The following is an 18543-nucleotide window of genomic DNA, read 5'->3' as shown; positions in this document are numbered from 1 at the left end:
TCTTTTAAAAATCAGGAAGTATATTGCCTACAAAAACGACTCGATTGGGACTACAGTTGGGTTTTATTCGTAACTAACCCATACATTTGCATCAACCCTCCCTCCGGAATAGGCAGAAAAGGGCATGACCATATTTCTGCGGCTCGTCGAGTGAGTTATGTTCACACAGCTGTCAGGTCTTCTGTGCTCGAGCTTCCCACGGATGCTGTACTTCGTCAACAATGGATACAATTTATGTTTGATTATGTTCCTGAAAGTGTCGATAGTAATCTAGCTCTCTGTGCTGCGCATTTTACGAAAGACAGCTTCCAGAATCTCCACGAATTCAATGCCGGATTCAACAAGAAACTGTTACTAAAACATGAAGCAGTTCCAACTTTAAAACAAGAGGCAGAAGTTGTTGGGCCACAACCTGTAAGTAGGCTAAGACTTCATCATTTTAAATGTATTTGCATGTATAATTCCAGACGTAGCCTTGTGTTTTATTTTTTTTTAAATGCCAGCGCTGGCTTCATAGCCGCTAGGCTACTAGTTATGCTATTTTGTGTCTACGACAAACGCGTACAAACATTATGGACCTGAATTTTTTGTATAAGTACTAATGTTGTAAACGTATTTTTCATGTATATATGCTTCATGACGTTATTTTCGATTTGATCAAGAACGTAATGCCAACGCTGTTTGAGTATAACATTAGTAGCCAGTCAGTTGCTATTGTTGCCAGTCAGATGCTATTGTGTAAAACAAATGTGTATAAAGTTAAAAAATGTAGCAAATTATCATTCAGAAACGTTTAGTAAGAGCCGTGTGTGGTGAGCTTCTGCTTGACTCTGTTTATCGCTGCTTTCTCGGTCTGATTCTGCCTCAAACATTGGATTGGCATGCACGTTTCATCTGTAAAGGTAATGGGCGTTAACCTTCTGGACAACGTGAGCGACAGTTTAGCCAATCACCCCAGTTTAGCCTGGCCCAAAATAACCAGTCTGAGCCCACTGCCTGTTTCTGAGGGAGTGGTTTCATAGAATCAGGAAGTCAACCAGTCGTTCGGGGGACAGAGGAGAGCGCGGCTTACAATAAAGGTGAAGTTTATGAAAAATAAGACTTTTTAAAAAAGAAAAACCACGAATACATGTATTCGTGGTTTTTCTGTTATATTGCACCCCATAAACAGAACAATGCAAAGAAAAAAAGCAGTCACCCCCCCCCCCCCCCTTTAAAAAAATCAGGAGATGGTGTAAACACTGTAAACACAAATCCACTTTACTGGACAAGGAACGTAACTCTGGCAAACAATGAACCTTTGGTCTAATAAAACATCGGTACATAGTCAACCGTTCTCTGAGATTTGTTTTCATGATAATTGAATGTAAAGAGTTAATCTCTAAAAACTGTTTAGCATATCCCAGCAAACATGCCAGTGCGGGCCCACTGTGGGTAAGTGTGGGTTTTCTGTGGGACAGTGTGGGCAAGGGCAAACCATTTGGGGCCCCATGTGGGCTTGCTAAGGGCAAGCCCACAGTGGGCTTTCCCACAGAAACCCCTCAAGGGCCCCTAGTGGGTTAGCCCATGTGGGGCCCATAGCAGTTTTGCCCATTTGGGCCCCCATGAGGGTTTACTGTGGGCAACCCACTGTGGGTTTGCCCACAGAAAACCCACACGGGCCCCCAGTGGGTTAGCCCATGCGGGGCCCATAGCAGTTTTGCCCATTTGGGCCCCCATGAGGGTTTACTGTGGGCAACCCACTGTGGGTTTGCCCACAGAAAACCCACACGGGCCCCCAGTGGGTTAGCCCATGCGGGGCCCATAGCAGTTTTGCCCATTTGGGCCCCCATGATGGTTTACTGTGGGCAACCCACTGTGGGTTTGCCCACAGAAACCCCTCAAGGGCCCCCAGTGGGTAAGCCCATGCGGGGCCCATAGCAGATTTGCCCATTTGAGCCCCCATGAGGGTTTACTGTGGGCAACCCACTGTGGGTTTACCCACAGAAAATCCACACAGGCTCGAAGTGGGTTAGCCTATGCGGGGCCCATAGCAGTTTTGCCCATTTGGGCCCCCATGAGGGTTTACTGTTGGCAACCCACTGTGGGTTAGCCCATGCAAAGTTAAGTTGTTTAACAGTCAAATGTTTTAACATTAGAAGGTTTAATATTAGAAGCTTAATCAAACTATTTAACGATCCTGTGAAATGTCAGTCCATAATTAACTAAAACTGCATATAATGGATTATGAGCATGTGCATTTAAAAACAAATTTTTGACTTATAAGGAATTATAAAAAAATATAGATGTAACTATATATTGTAATGCAGTAGGTCTTAATGAGTCTTTATGAATATATTTATACAATAGTAATATTGCTCATTAATAAGTATAAATGGTGCTATAAATCATTAGGCTATAAGTATGGACTGCACAGAAAGTGTTTCCATATTTATTAAATAAAATTAACTTATTTGTCACAATAAAAACAATACAATGGTTTACTGATTTGTTTTGGTATTCATCAGTGATGCATTTTATCATAATAAAATTATATATTATTGATACTAATAAATAGGCCTACATCACTGATGTAACGACTGAGCCCAATCAGACACAAACGAAACTGCGACGTCACTGGGCGTAATTTCATTACCAACTTTCATTTATATAGCATTTTAGTGCTTTCATATTCTAATGAAAAAAATAATATTACATGGGTCATAGAACTACATAATGATTTTTAAATTCATGATATAAAATGAATGATATTTTAAATTGTTACATGTTATAATTCTAGATGTTTAAATGCTGCGTGCCTTTTGAATTGTTATGGTTTCAACGCGCGTGCGAGTCGCATTCTAAGTTGTCCGGTTCAAAGACAGGAGCGCACGCGAGCAGATGGAAACCATGGAAACGAGGAAACCTCTTCAACTGACAAACAGCAAAAAATAGCGTCTCTCTGTTTTTCCACTGCTTTCAAGTTTAGTTAACAAAATCAGACAAATAATACATACAAACGTTCCTAACACCTTTCTTACGTATAATTGATACGCTTCTGTTGAATATTTACTTTGTAGAAAAGGTTTTGAGTCTTCGAAAAAGTCCGTTAGCATCTCAACTGTTTTCAGAATAGGTAACGTTAAGTTAACGTTAGCTCTTGTTTTACATAAGTTTGGGGTTTTATCCACATCTTTGTGTTGATAACAGTTTTTGATAGTTTTGTATTGCTCGTAATTTGTAAATGGGTTATTGGAAATTAGCTAATTGCTAGCTAGCCTGAAAGAATTCACAATGTAACGTACTGTTGATCAGTGACGTCACTTACAAAGATTGATAATAAAAGTGATTTCAGAAGGGACAGAAAAAAAACCTCCACAACAAAGAGGGAATTATTGTTTCATGATAATAATTTCATACATTTATTGCACAATACATTACGTTAAGATTTTATATTCTTTTTCTCTTTTCTGCATTGGATCTCTAGCTTGATTCATTGTAATACACCCTTTGTTCTATTGCAAATCCTATGTAACATTGTTGGCTCTGTGACACATTGCATGTTATTTTGTAGTCTAGAAAATCATCATGATGTCCTGCTACAGCCCTGTCCCAAGACAACCTCCACGGCTATGAACTCGACTAGTAAGCAAAACTTCAAACATACTGTTCAAAAGTTTGGGGTCTGTAGGATTTATGCTTTTTAATGAAGTCTCACACTCATTAACCACAGTTTTTTTTCAGTGGTATTGTCCTTGAGAAGCCTGTAGGCTAAATAATAGCTGGCAAAATAATATAATGTTATAATGGTCATTATAATAATTAATTTAACTATTATGATAACAGGATATCATGGTCGTTGGTATATTCTCTAGGTGTGTTTTTAATTATGTTGGCCAATGAGACACCATACTGTCCAGCGCTAAGGTATTTATTTATTTATTGTCATGTATTTTTTTAATGATAAATACTAAAGTTCTTTTAACTTTTAAATGCTGAATTCAGGGGGTCAACAACTTTAGGCACGCAAGTTATTTTTCACAGATATCTGGCCAGTTTACTCATGGCTCATATTCTTAGCCTTTAAATGTTTGAATTTATATCCACAATGCAATATCAGGGGGTAAAAATATCATTGGAGTTTCTAAAGTTACTATGCTCTTGTTACCAGATGAGATATCATTTGACCCTGTGATTCTTCAGGACCAGATCTTGATGCCATCCACACTCAGTACATGACAAAGGTGAGTTTCACAATAGCTGCCACTACCACAAACCAAGAGACCGAACACAACAGACCTTCATCCATATGAACTCACCCATACGTTGGGATAGTAACCAAAACCCAGTATTAAACATTAAACGGGCCCTGGGGCCAAATTAAAGGACAACTCCGGTCAATTTTAACATTGAGCTAATTTTTTTGTACATTTGGAGTGCTGTCAGTACAGACAAAAATCGGTGTTGCCTACACTGTGTTATCATCTTTTTAAAATTCGCACCCTGCTGACTTCAATGGGGCATGGTCTAAACCTGCTTTTAGCCTCTTAACATCCTTTATTTGTCATTACGAGTGTACAGCCATGTGAGTGGTGTTATTAAGAGTGACCACGGTCAATCTGACTGCAGTAGATATGAAAGATATTAATAAAAATGATGTTAATTCAGCCAGTGCACATACCTCTATTTGCTTCCTGTTTTCTGTCGATGCCCACAGTAGTCGATTGTCGATCTCACACGTGAGTTCATTTATATCGTCTCAAACCTACCACTGTGTGGTGTTCTGAGAATATCAGCTCAAATGGATAGTTCATCCGAATCAGATGTTGAACACACAGAGGTTTAAGAGGATATTCACTTATGATCGCGCGCGTGAACTCGACAATCGACTACTGTGGGCTTCGCCTGAAAACAGGAAGCAAATAGAGGTATGTGCACTGGCTGAATTAACATCATTTTTATTAATATCTTTCATATATATTCACCGTGGTCACTCTTAACTCTTTCCCCGCCAAACACGGAATTTTCCGTGTTTAATGAAAAAACGCATCTGCGCCAAACACGGAATTTTCCGGGTATCCGTGTTTTAGGTGGTATACGGTAAGGAAGACCTGCTTTTGACAAAACCTACCTCTGTTCAAGAGGCAATAAAAAAAGAACAGATGAAGATAAAATAAAAACGTTTTTTTTTGCCTAAAAGCAGAGGCTCAGATCTTTATTTTTATATATATCATCTTCATATATTCATGGAAGAAAACATTCAGCGGGGGCATTCAAATTTAGCGAAAATCGTCAAAAACCCTGGCGGTGGCTGGCAACTTTTTTTTAAAACGCTGGCGGGGAAAGAGTTAATAACACCACTCACATAGCTGTACACTTGTAATGACAAATCATTACGAGTACAAAAAAAATAATTACAAGCTTTTTTTAAGGAAGACCGCAGTATCGATAAGCCCAGGTGTTATCAGTTCTGTCTTGCAAATTCTGTGAGGATTAGGAGGGGTATTTTAAACAGTCTTCATACAACATGTTTTTCAGGCTGGTGGTTGTTTGTAATTTTAAATTTAAATTTTAATAAGTAGGGAGAAAATAAAAACCTTTATTAAACAATTGTAAATTATTTATAACTGAATCTACAAAACATACAATAATTTACATCACTTATAAACATTTATGAAACGCATAATCATGTTTCATAAAAAATCAGTTAATCATTTACTAATGACTTGTAAATGACTTGTAACAGAATTGACAAAACATACATAAAATGTTAGTATATCACTTGCTAATCATTTATGAATATTTTGTAAAAGCTTAGTTCATCATTAACCAACCAAAATGACTTACAACTAAATGTTATTATAAACCGCAGCTCTCTCATTGACCTATTCAGTCATTCTCTTAGTTGAGCATTTATAAATAGCACCTGGAACAATCAGAAGACGTTTCCTCATTCAAAGTGCAGGTTAAAAACTTTCTTAGGTTGAAATGGTTCAACAGTACAACCCTTATTTTGTTTTTAACATTTGTATTTCAATTGTTCCTTTCTCACTTAGATGCTGTGACAAAAAGCAGTCAAGTCACTGCATGTGAGGTGGAAGCCAATATGAAGACATGGCTCCGTAATCCCTGGGACAGAGATGGGGGAAGGCAAGGAAGGGCCAGAACTACTGTTGCCCCTGAGGATTGATTTTTAATTTTCAATCCCCTGTTTTCTGTGATTATTGCTGTTTTAAACTGTATTATCATTAATTATAATTATTATTAAATATAAATAAATTATTTGGGGAAAAAACATGACCCTCGATTTATTGCTGCTAACAAGTCCAATTGTACTGCATATAGTAATATGGGTGTACCTACTCTGTGTGCTCAAACTTTGCAACTGCACCCACAGTGTGCCCACATCCAGCCTGCTATAATTTGTGTGGGCCAGCCCAAAGTCAGCCCACACTTTGGGCTGGCCCACGGTAAGTAGAGTGGGCCCCGATTGGAGCCAGTTGTGGGCCCACAGCAAACCCTTATAGGGGCCCATTTGGGGCCATTGCAGGCAGCCCACTGTGGGCCCACAACTGGCCCCAATGGGGTCCACTCTACTTACCGTGGGCCTGCCCATAGTCAGCCCACACTTTTGGGCTGTCCCACTGGGGCCCCACCTGGGTCCCGAAGTGTGGGGCCCACACGTGCCCCGCATTTCACGCCGGTATCTGGGCCCACAGTGGGCTGCCCACAATGGCCCCACATGGGCCCCTATAAGGGTTTGTCGTGGGCCCACAACTGGCCCCAATGGGGTCCACTCTACTTACTGTGGGCCTGCCCACAGTCAGCCCACACTTGTGGGCTGTCCCACTGGGGCCCCACCTGGGTCCCAAAGTGTGGGGCCCACACGTGCCCCGCATTTCACGCCGGTATCTGGGCCCGCAGTGGGCTGCCCGCAAGGGCCCCATTCGGGCCCCAAAGAAGCTTGTTTGCTGGGATAATGCTGGTAATGGGGGCATTGACCAAGTAAAAAGAAATCGCTAGTTTATACCACTAACAAGGCTCAAAATAGCCCCACAGTAACGCAGTAACATAATGAGGCTCCATACATGCAAAACGAAGCATTGAGAACTTTGTAAGTGTACAGACCGTTTAATAAGAAGATACTTTATGAAGACAGTTCACTTCGCGTTTACAGACAGGAGCCATCTTAAAAAATACTCTCGATAAGTCAAACCACGAACGACATGCTGAGTGATCTGAACTGTATGAAGTTCAGCGAACTTCTGAACTGTATGAACGGCGTTCGGGGATCGACTTATCGAGACTTTTTCTTAAGATGGCTCCTGTCTGTATATGCGAAGTGAACTGTCTTCATAAAGTATCTTCTTATTAAACGGTCTGCACACTTACAAAGTTCTCAATGCTTCGTTTTGCATGTAGGGACCCTCATTAAGTTACTGTGGGGCTATTTTGAGCCTTGTTAGTGGTATAAACTAGTGATTTCTTTATACTTAGTCAATGCCCCCATTACTAGCATTATACGCTAAACAGTTTTTAGAGATAAAACTCTTTACATTCGATTATCATGAAAACAAATCTCAGAGAACGATTGACTAGGTACCGATGTTTTATTAGACCAAAGGTTCATTGTTCGCCAGAGTTCTCCTTTAATTATAAGTGCCCTTTTTGTCACTTGAGCCCCTGCCCCTCAAAATGTCTTTTTTATGTCTCTGGTTACAAGTATACTGTGCTGCCGATATTCTGTATCACAGCAACGAAACGTCTCAACAGAAAAAAAAACCTGCCAAAACGCTCTCAAGCGCCCAAAGCACGGCGTCTTCAGCAGCTTTCAGCTGGCTAAAAACTCTTTGGTGGACAAACAGCCTTAAAAAGCAACAACCTTTTGGATACAGGGTGTTTTAACCACACAAACAGCTAAATTTGAATGAAGCACCCATAGTTTAGAGCTTCATGTCAAGGGTACAAATATCTTCAAAATGAATCAGATTCAGTTCCCGCCCCAAGTGCAAAACCTAACGTGATTGGTTGTAGTCAATAACGTGCTAAGATTGGTCAGCTCAATGTGTCTGTTATCGGATTGGCTTGAGGAAACGGTGGGTGGAGTCCACTTATTTGTGGATTTGTCTGCACCTGTGTTTGTGGCATAAAAAATGTGTAATAATTTTATTCGCAAATATAATTTTATTTATTTGTGAGTTTTATATTTTGTTGTGAAACTCTTTACATTAATGTGTGGATCTTAATATGTATATTTGTGAATTTGATATATTTTTTTGTGAATCTCTTTATATATATATATATATATATATATATATATATATATATATATATATACAGTATATATACATGTATGTGTGGATCATCAAAATCTATTTATTTGGAATAATGCAACAATTCTCACCCCATCCTTATACTTGATTCTTTTAGCATTGCCCTATGTGAGCTGCTTCTCCAATGAATCCAGTTCTTTTTTTCTTGTAATGATGAAACATAAAGCGATTTTTCATGCAATAATGACTGAATAAAAACTTTCTGCACACATGGACCAACACATCACAATAAATACTTAAATTGACTTTTTATTTCAAGAATACAGAAACATGCTTATTGCTTGTCACTGCCCCAAAACACAAACATTAATTTTTAAACGTTTATTTTCTTTAAACAACATTTCATCCCAAAAAATGCCAGACCATTCATAATATTTTTTAGCATGTTATGTTCTGTGAAGCATGTTGAGTGAAAGTAAAGAAGGAAATAAGTGGGGGGAAAAAAAAGACAATATGCTGAAAGAATTGGGACAATACCAGCCATACCAAAGGCCATTGTTGTGCGATTATACCATTTACCCTCAAAAACTGTTCATTTACTGCTCTTGTATAAGATATGTTATCAAAATGGAAAGAATGTAATTGCAATTCATTGTGTGTCTACTCAAACTGGGCACTTAAAGGATCTCAGAAAGTGGACAGTAGATGCATGCGATCAACTGATCTTGTTCTTTTGGCATTATATACCAACATCCCTGCCACCACCGCAATGGAGACGACAAAGAGTCCTGCAAAGACCCCAGTGCTTGTGCTCATGTGTAGAAATCCACCATCATTTGAGGCTACAAAATGAAAGAGCAAGAGTTAAATAGAAAATAATGACAGAAATATATATGTATATATATATATATAGGAATAATTAAGTCAAAAATGAAAACTGTTGTTTTAAAGACCTATTATTCTCTTTTTCAAAGTCTGATTTTGTTTTTGTGATCCACTTTAATGTTTCATGCTTTAATGTTCAAAAATATTGTAAATCACACCCCTAAAGCTTTTTTTTTCCTGGGTGGGAATTATTTAAATGAGAAATATTGTGAAATTACAAGTACTACATTAATGGAAGAAACTCAAGAGCACAATCAAGGCATTTCAGGGAGCTCAGAAACAGAGCTTACTGATAGTCTACACACAATAACTCCCTTTGGAGTGACTTTGTGCTTTGCAACTTTGCAGACCTTCTTCATGCTCAAACAGCAACATTTCACACTAAAGAAAGTTAATGTAAATGTAAAAAAAAAAAAGCATAATTTGACCCCTTTAAACCATATTCATGTACCTGCAGAATTACGAGTCTGTCTTGCCACACGAAGGGGACCCTGGATGATGTAGTGGCTAGCTGTTTCTTGGCTCACGTCTCGCCTACGTCTGCGAGCAGCTTGACCGAGGCAGCCTTGGGCACATCTGGAGTTCGAGCTGTCTTTTGCACACAGGATCACGGAACAGCTAATGTACACCTGTCAACACGATTATTATATTGAAAGGTTCTTGCTCAAAACATTTTTACACATTATTGTTATGCAAATGTATCACACCTCATCGAAGCCTCCTGTGAACTTGAAAGCTTGGATCTCAAAGTCATATTTTGTGGAGTCACTTGGGTAAGACATGACTGTTTCATCCATAACACACCTGAAATAACAATCGAATAACACATCTTGACGGTGTTCAGTTTCATTATTTTTCCCAGTGGTTGGATAAATACTTGGAATTGAGTATTATTTTTCAAGTTAAAGAGAAAATGCAACACAAAACATTCATCATGCCTAATGAGATTTTTTTTTTTCAGCGAATGCTGCTCACAAAGGCTGCAAATTTGATCAGAAACAGTAATATTATGAATATTACAGTAAAGAATTACAGTTCCCTTTTGATACAGTTCACTTGCAATGTTACTCTTTTCTGACACTAGGGGTAAACTCAGTTTTCTCAGATTCCTGAAGCCTGATGACAAGTGACAACCGGGAACGATTTCAGTGCAAAGATCATCTCCTAGCTGATTCTGAAGTGTTGGGCTGGCACATCAACTGACTTGAAATGGTACTTCTGGCCTTCAAGGAATTCCAGCAAGAGCTCAGAGGGCACCATGTCCTGGTCTGGTAGGACAGCAATACAGTGGCAGCATATAAATTATAAGGGGTGTTTCAGGTCTCGTCTGCTGAACAGGCTTGCACTTAGCCCAGGACAATCTCTGCTCAGTAAGAGCGATACTATGCTCCATAAACACAGGTGCAGACATTCTGTACCGAGTGGAGACTGCAACTTAGACCCTTCAGGCACTGATTATGTCTGCCTAGTCAGTCTCAACTCTCAGGAGTTTTTCTGATATCATACCCTCAGGTTCCGGTCCCTAACCCGAGCCTGCCTTATAGGTCATATTCTAGGTTCCTATCTCTGTTAGCCTGCCCTGGGAAATATAAATATTTTGTAACATTATGAATGTCTTTACTGCCACTTTGATCAATTCAATGTGTCCCTGCAAGATAAATGGTGTATGTATGTCTTATTGATTATATTATTAATTTTTGTTTATTAATAAACTCTACTGTACCATTTTATAAGTTCACAGAAATCATTTAAGATCAAGTGTTTGCAGCATTATTCAATGTGTTGTTGTAATTTCCACTGAAACAGGAAAACAGGGCAGGACATATAAAACAGCTCCTCCCCTTTTTAAAAATAGCCAGTAGCATTTAGTTTGAGCTCGGTAAAGCCGCAGTTTCCTTCTAGTCTCTAACCGTTTCTTCTCTTAATCTCCTCCTTATTGCTTTAAAATATAGCATTCTGTGCAGAATTCAAATGGGTCCGATATGTTTTCTGGCATGCACAGATATTCTGCAGATGATTTGTGCTATGTGTCCCTGGACTGGAGAAGAGTGTGTGCGCTCCGGTGGTTTGTGTGACACAGGGCATATTTACACTGCCTCGATCATTCTCTATTCCCTGTAAAGTGCACTGTGTGCTATTTACCATCTAGAAAATAGTAACTGAGTGAACAAATTACAGATTTTAGACGCAGCTCCCATGTCTATTTGTAAAGTTGGGGTCGGTGCGCTTTCTAGATTCTAGATAGCATTTGATTGGACAGAAAATCTGATGAAAAGTGAGAGACTAATTTTATCTTGAATGCTTAACTCTTCTAAATATGAATTGTGTCATTGTGTGGGGGTCTGCTAGCTTATAGAAAACAATACGGCTCATAGTAAAAGCCAAAAACTTACATTTTGATTTCATGGGGACATTAAGTACTTTGAACAATTTGACCTTACAAACCTCACAGTTGACCCAACAAAGCTTAACCCAGTGAGCCTTTAATTTTGCAACAGTCCTGCAGTGTTTTAAACATTACCAAGGACAAACTTGAGTATAATGAATAAACTTACTCTTTCGTTAGTGCATGACATTGCTCATTCTGAAAATGTAAAACTCTAGTTCATGATAAAGTCTTACCCGTCTTTGATGATGTCATAAAAGACAGGACTGAACGGATTGTCTTCAGGAGTGGCCCTGCAGGACTCAACGAAGAGTGTGACCTCTGGGAGAGCAGTACGGGCTTCAATGCCCATGTAGATCTTGTCCATCAGCTGAACCTGCACTGGATACTGGCTAGGATCTACCTGACTGTTAAAGGTTTGGTCTGTGAAAACTTCAAATGAGTAACTAAATGTGCCAAAGCTGGATTCAGTGAAGATGTAGTCAGATTTGTGGTTGACATAGCGGTTGGACACACTGGCTATTTTGGGATACTGGCAGGAGAAGTCAAATTTAACTTGATTGCGTCTGGTGATAACAGCATTCGGGTTCTCAAAGGAGTTGATCTCGTTGTGGAAGACAAGGAAATCTCCAGAGTCCTGGTTGGTGTTAAATAAAGCAAAAAAATCTGAATGAAAACACTCTTCAATATTCCAAAAATAATTTAGAAGAATATAAAACAAATTCCATACATCCATCATAGTGCCACAGGTGTTGAGGGACATTGTGCCCAGGATGTGGGTTTGATTGGAAGTAAGAGAGCAGGTGGGGTCTCGCAGTTGAAGCCAGTCCTGGTCAATGCCATCCATGGAGGCTTTACTGACTACAATGCTGATACTGTTATCGTCACAGATGACCTTTGCTTCACCTTAAAATATATGATACATTTATTAAGTCATGATTAGTCTATTTTTATGTAACCTGCATTTAAATCATGACAAAAAAAAACATTGTGTGATGAGCACGAACACAATTAATACTGTAACTCACAACATTCTCAGTGGACTTTAGCAATTAATCTATTCCAAATTCATTTGAAGGTAACTCCCTTGAGTACTAAGGTTTGTTACAGCCCAGCAACTCAATTTTACATTTACATTTAATCATTTAGCAGATGCCTTTATCCAAAGTGACTTACAACTGAAGAGGACAACAGAAGCAATCAGACCAGCTAGAGGGCAACAGTATACAAGTGCCATGACAAGTCTCAGTTAGTCTAGCACAGTTAAAACATTGCAAGGGTTCCAGAAAAACAAATGGAACAAATAGAATAATGTGTCTTTAGATATTACGAATTGAGATAAGGCCCGCTAAGAGAGCATTACAATATTCCAGTCTGGATATAACAAGAGATTGGACAAGGAGTTGTGTGGCCTGCTCTGATAGGAGGGGCTGATCTTCCTGATTGTATAAAGCAAATCTGCAGGACCGGGCCATTGTAATCTTGTAATCTGTAAAGGAGTCTTTGGACGCCTCTGATGTAAAGTTATTTGCTGTCAAAGTGATGCCAAATGGGAGTCAATGGAATATGCTAACAGCAGGTGAAGTTCTGCTACAATGGCGACTCCTGCGAGGCTTCAACTTCCGGCTGATGGATTACCCCCTTGGCTCTCACTCACAGAAGGAACACATAGGGTGTTTCTCAAAACCTAGAATGCAAAGAACGGATTTGTGTTCTTGGAGAGAACGCTCTTGCTAGTTGTTCTTGGAAGAATGAACTCACAAGGTGACGAGCACACAGAATGCTGCTGACAGTTTGAGACGATGTGTTCTTGCTGGTATTGTGCAATAATAACCCAAACAGACGCCGTCTGCAGTACCCAAACATAACGAGAATTATTGATGACAACAGCCAGGCTGCAATACATCTCATTGGCTCTTCACTGTGGGGTAAAACGAGTCTGTGAGCAGACTGGCCGATTTGCTCGCTAGCCAACTTAACATTTTGAGCGATCTCAAAACACATTTTTGGGCAGACTCATCACTGTGTCGGAGACTCAATAGTAGCCTAGACCTGTTGTTTAACTACTTCACTCTGTTACCGGTAGGTGTGGCCTCCTAGGGCAGCAAAGCAAGTGCATTCTGGGAGTTGTTGTCTTTCATCCACATAAGCCAAAAATACATTTTCTGGCTTTTCTTAGTCTAGAAAGCTCCAAATTCAAAAATAATTTCACATTTCTTCTACATAAACGCCCCTTTTTAAATACACATCCATCTTTCCAGAGATGAAGTATCCCTTTAACTGAACAAACAACATGCCATAAAACTTTAGAAAGTTTGATGTCACATGCTTCAAATGTTGAGAACGATTAATGCGAGAATGATTTATTCATTTCAAAGATTTATTCAAAAACACAGATTAATTCACAAACAGCACATACACTTGCTTAAGCATTCACATATGTATTGAAATACTTTTTGCAAATACATTTACCTGATAGAACCCTTGCTTTTGCCACAACCACAATAATGCACCTCATTTCTGACTGCCTGATGAAGAAAAGAGAGGAGAGAACTCTTCAGAAATTATACAGAGAACACAAATTACCGGTGAACTAAGATCCCCTTTTACCTGTGAGGTGTCTCTGCTGTGAAACACACAGGTACATGGCGAAAAAGATCCATCTCCTGTGGAATCCAGGTCAGTGTTGCCATCATAACCCCATTACTCAAACTTGTCAGGGTCTTAGACATATTAGAGGGGCCACTGACCTGGAAATCAAAGATGCTACACAAGAGAAACAGAAAGATCACATAACATCCCACACACATAACAAGTTGTTGGCACATTGTCAGTTGAGCATATAAAGGTATGCTTTGACCTAGTGAAAAAATAAAATCAGTTTAATTAATCACGCATAAAAAGTCACTGCACTAAGAAATGACATATTTTGATACCGTATATATATATCAACTCTCCCAGCTAACACAAATGTTTGAAGAACGTTTTGCTGATGTTCACATTAAGTTATTTAAAACATTATTTCAGAATGTTCTCTGAACGTTCAAAACATGAGCAATGTGTAAATAATGTTTTTTGCGTTTACGTATTACTGTAAGTGCATCATTAAAGATCAAATGATTCTGAATGGATACTGAACATATTAGAAGAACTTAGCCAAAGTGGAACGTTCCATGTTAGCTTGGTTTGTTGAAGTTTGATAGCAACAGAAATGCAGCAAAAAAGTAACACCAAACATTATTCAGACCTGTTGTCTGCGACCTGTGCTTGGAGGGTGATCTCGTGAGCCTGTCCCACAGTAGCATGATGTACATCTCCATGCAAAGGAGTTTGTGTCAAGAACATTGGCTTGTTCACCCCTGGCACACAACCCTGAGCTGGTGGAAGAACTGTAAAGATGCCGTAGATTGTGTTTAAATTCACAAAAACAATGCACACAAAACACAGTTTCAGTTCACTATAAGTTCACTACAGTTTCAGTTCACTCATAAGTTCACTTCTACTTCTTTTAACAACCTGCTACGATATAAATAACCACTGAACCTGTTCATCCACAATTTTTCTTTTGTCATTTATTGAATTGTTTCTGACTCTTGCACACATTCGAATTGACAGAAACTGGTTCATCAAACACAAATGAATGTCTAATGTTCTGCTGGTGGTGATTGATGTCTCTCTCTACAGGCGGAAATATACTGTGTCTCCAGTTACACTCTTTCAAAATGTACTTTTGAATTTCTTTCCTTCTATTTTATCAATGCCTTTATTCAGCTATAGATTATAAATTTCACACCTCAGTATTATCTGCATTGGTTTTCCAGTCATTTGTGATTACTGTTTTAGGAATTTGAATCTGAGAGATTGCTTTGAATATTTCTTACTTTTTCAAATTAATTATCCTGATATTCATTTCAATTAAATTATGAGATGACTAACTTTGTTAAAAAAAAAAAACATTTTAAAGACATTACTCAATTGAATCCAGTTGCGTGATTACTGAAAGGCTATCTATACTATATTAGCGTCCTTATTTATTTTATTTTTTTTGCATAAAGGAGAAATCTCTGTTGGACCCATTTTTTTTATTTTTTTATTATTCAACTTTCCTCTGTTGGACCCATAGCAGATGTGCTACAGCGTACAAATGTGATTCTCACTCACTTTCAACTCCAAACTGCAAAGGCACTTGACTGAGAGCAGTTGGGTTGCTGTCATTGAATGCATTACTGACAGAGAAGACCCCATTATGGTCCATAACAGTTATGTTTGAAACAGGATAATCCTCCAGGATGAGCTCAAACACATGCACACCCAGGGCCAGTGAATCTCCTGTGTACAAAGTGCATGATTCCTATAAAGCAGAATAAACCATTATATACTGTATGTATATGCATGTATATATACATACATATACATATACAGTACATATATATATACAGTAACAAACACACAAAACATTACCTTGTGAAGATGAATGTTTGGATGTTGATGGCACAGTGTGCAGTTGGCATCATTAAACCTGCATCTCACAACATCATCATCTGGGTCATGTGCCAGCAATCGAAAATTCTGGAAGCAGTTCTGAGGAACCCTGAATATTATAAAAACAGAAGATGGAGCAAGATTATTTTTTTTGTTAGTAGATGTGTCTGTTATAAAGGCAAATGTGAATAATGCATTCAAATGCACAAACCTTATGTTCGGAATTGCAGCTGAAACAGGGGATCTGTTTGGAGACTGAGTGTCAGATCGCTGGCCAATGTCAACTTGAGTGTGAAGCGTCCATCCACCGACACCCTGAACATTATCCTCCCAGCAGCAACCAGAGGAACTGAAAGAGATATTTGATCAAATTCATATGCATTCTCCTAATGTCATGCATTTTATGTGTTTAAATGCATGAGTTCACTTTACGCATTAAGCACAGAACTTAGCATATAACATTCCTTTAACCTAAACTATTAAAGGTTTTTAGTATGTGCATTTTGGGATTTTATTATGTATATTTTGTGATCATGTCAGACTGTTATCAATAACTTAAGGTAGAACATAATAGTTCTATAATATAAAAGTAGCATCAGAATTACCTCAGAATGAAGGGACCATTACTAGTGACATTGGTGGCCATGTGAACCTCTGATTGGCACCACAGATTTTGAGCTGTGCTGTCTGTCTGCATAGGTTGTGTGTTGGTGAGGACGCCACAGGATCCACTCTCACAGATCCAGTTGATTTGAGAACCACAAGGACCCCTATTGGACTCTCTGGTGTAGAAGTGCATCTGCGTAAAGCATTTAGAGGATACCAGGGTTACCATATGTTTACATTTTTCTCAGGAGAGATTTCAGTAACACTTTACAATATGGGTGCACTAATAAGCATTAATTCATGCTTAACTAATGCACAGATAATACTGAATTAATGTGTAGCTAATGATTATTTAAGCTATTCATTAATGATTACCACATTAGGAACTAATTAAGAGTCTGTAGGGTAAATGTATTAGTTCATACATGAATTGTTATTAATTAAATATGTAATTGTGGATTAATTCCATAATAAATTGTTTTAACTAATAGTGTTAATTAATATGTTAATTACCAGAATGAGCCAAAGCCTTGTGTTACAACATCCAGAGGTACACTAATATGCATTAATACATGATTAATTACTTCATTGTTAGTGCAAATTCATGTGCAAATTGCTACAATTACTAAATGAATAGTTAATAATGATGTGCCCCAACAAGTAAAGTCATAACATAATGATACCTTTGCAAATCATTGCTAATAATTACTTAAAGCAGACAACTGGAAGTTGAAGTGCATAGCTTTGACTAATTGTTGTAATTAACACATTAATTTAATTAGTTAATAAAATATGTTATTAAGGAAGTAATACACAATGACACATTGAATTAATAGCAATTCATGTATTACTTAATCTATTAATCATATAGACTCTTTATTAGTTGCTGATACAGTAATCATTATTTAATGGTTTAGTTCTTCATGAGTTATATAGTAACTCATGCTTATCTGTGCATTAGTTAAGTATGAATTAATGTATATTAGTGCACCCGTATTGTAAAGTGTTACCGAGATTACTTTTGATCATATTACTTAAAAAGAAAAATGTTGAATCTTCTATTTGCCTAACGTATTTGTGTAAAAACTATTATATAAATAATCAATTATCAATTATATTGACCAATTTCTCATTTTCAGTAATAGAAAAAAAGCTGCAAGTAAAATATAAATATTAGATGAAAACTTTCAAAAGTTTAATGAAAATTAACAATGTTGTCTTGGCAGCTTACTGAAACAAATGTTTAGTTTAAGTATTAAAAGGACTAAAACTAAAGCTGAAATAAAAATAAACTAAAGCTAAATAATATATTCAAATCAAAAACTAATAACATTACAAAGGCACATAACATTTCTCATAAAATAAAAACTTAAAATACATACAAAATAGCAAATTCAAAATATAAATAACAACTAAATAATACTAAAATAGCGAAAATTACATTATAGCAACCATCTCTTTTTTTCTATTCACTATTCACATCTACGTTTAGATTACTTATTCTTTCTTAAAATTAATTTGACATATTTTGTATGACAGTTAAAATAGAGGTAAAATAAAATGGATTAAAAATAAACAGAGTGAGACTCATTGAGTTCTAAAATGTTAAAACTGTATTTACCTCCACGGATCCATCAGGAAATTTGTTTCCAGGCGTGAATGTCATGGAACCCCCATAGAAACCTACGGCTGGTCCCACAGCGAGAGTCAGCAGCAGCAGCAGCATCGTGCCGTGTGCCATTGCGTCTGATGGAAACGTTTGTTGAGCAATGCCATGCAAAGAGAAATGGGTGGATACCTTCTGTTTCCAAGTTATTGTTTAAGTTGTTCCACCAGTTGAAGACAAGCATGTGATGAATGACAGGAATCAGCTTCCTTAAAAAGCCACACACAGATTATTATATCAGGTTACATCAATCAATCCGTAACATG

At 37.9% G+C, this 18543-nt stretch overlaps 1 protein-coding gene and 1 long non-coding RNA gene across 2 annotated transcripts; one reads left to right on the top strand and one right to left on the bottom strand.

Annotated features, from left to right (window-relative positions):
- The first annotated feature begins 2992 nt into the window (after positions 1-2992).
- LOC120468579 (uncharacterized) lies at positions 2993-4207 on the top strand. Its single transcript, XR_016145447.1, has 3 exons — positions 2993-3115; positions 3554-3624; positions 4151-4207. It is a non-coding gene; the product is annotated as an uncharacterized LOC120468579 (long non-coding RNA).
- Positions 4208-8545: 4338 nt separating this feature from the next.
- Positions 8546-18371, bottom strand: LOC120464775 (uncharacterized). The gene is made up of 13 exons (XM_039654297.2): positions 18233-18371; positions 16611-16804; positions 16217-16354; positions 15985-16114; positions 15685-15874; positions 14771-14912; positions 14134-14289; positions 13996-14051; positions 12254-12429; positions 11760-12160; positions 9845-9941; positions 9589-9766; positions 8546-9094 (listed from the first exon to the last, which is right to left on the bottom strand). Exons 1-13 carry the CDS (start codon positions 18350-18352, stop codon positions 8940-8942), a joined length of 2133 nt encoding a protein of 710 aa, XP_039510231.2. The 5' UTR covers positions 18353-18371; the 3' UTR covers positions 8546-8939.
- Between the last annotated feature and the right edge of the window lie 172 nt (positions 18372-18543).

This window comes from Pimephales promelas, chromosome 10, assembly GCF_988280905.1.
Source record: "Pimephales promelas chromosome 10, fPimPro1.hap1.1, whole genome shotgun sequence".
Taxonomy (NCBI): domain Eukaryota; kingdom Metazoa; phylum Chordata; class Actinopteri; order Cypriniformes; family Leuciscidae; genus Pimephales; species Pimephales promelas.
Note: the sequence above shows the minus strand (reverse complement) of the source record. Positions and strands in the feature narration are given on the sequence as shown.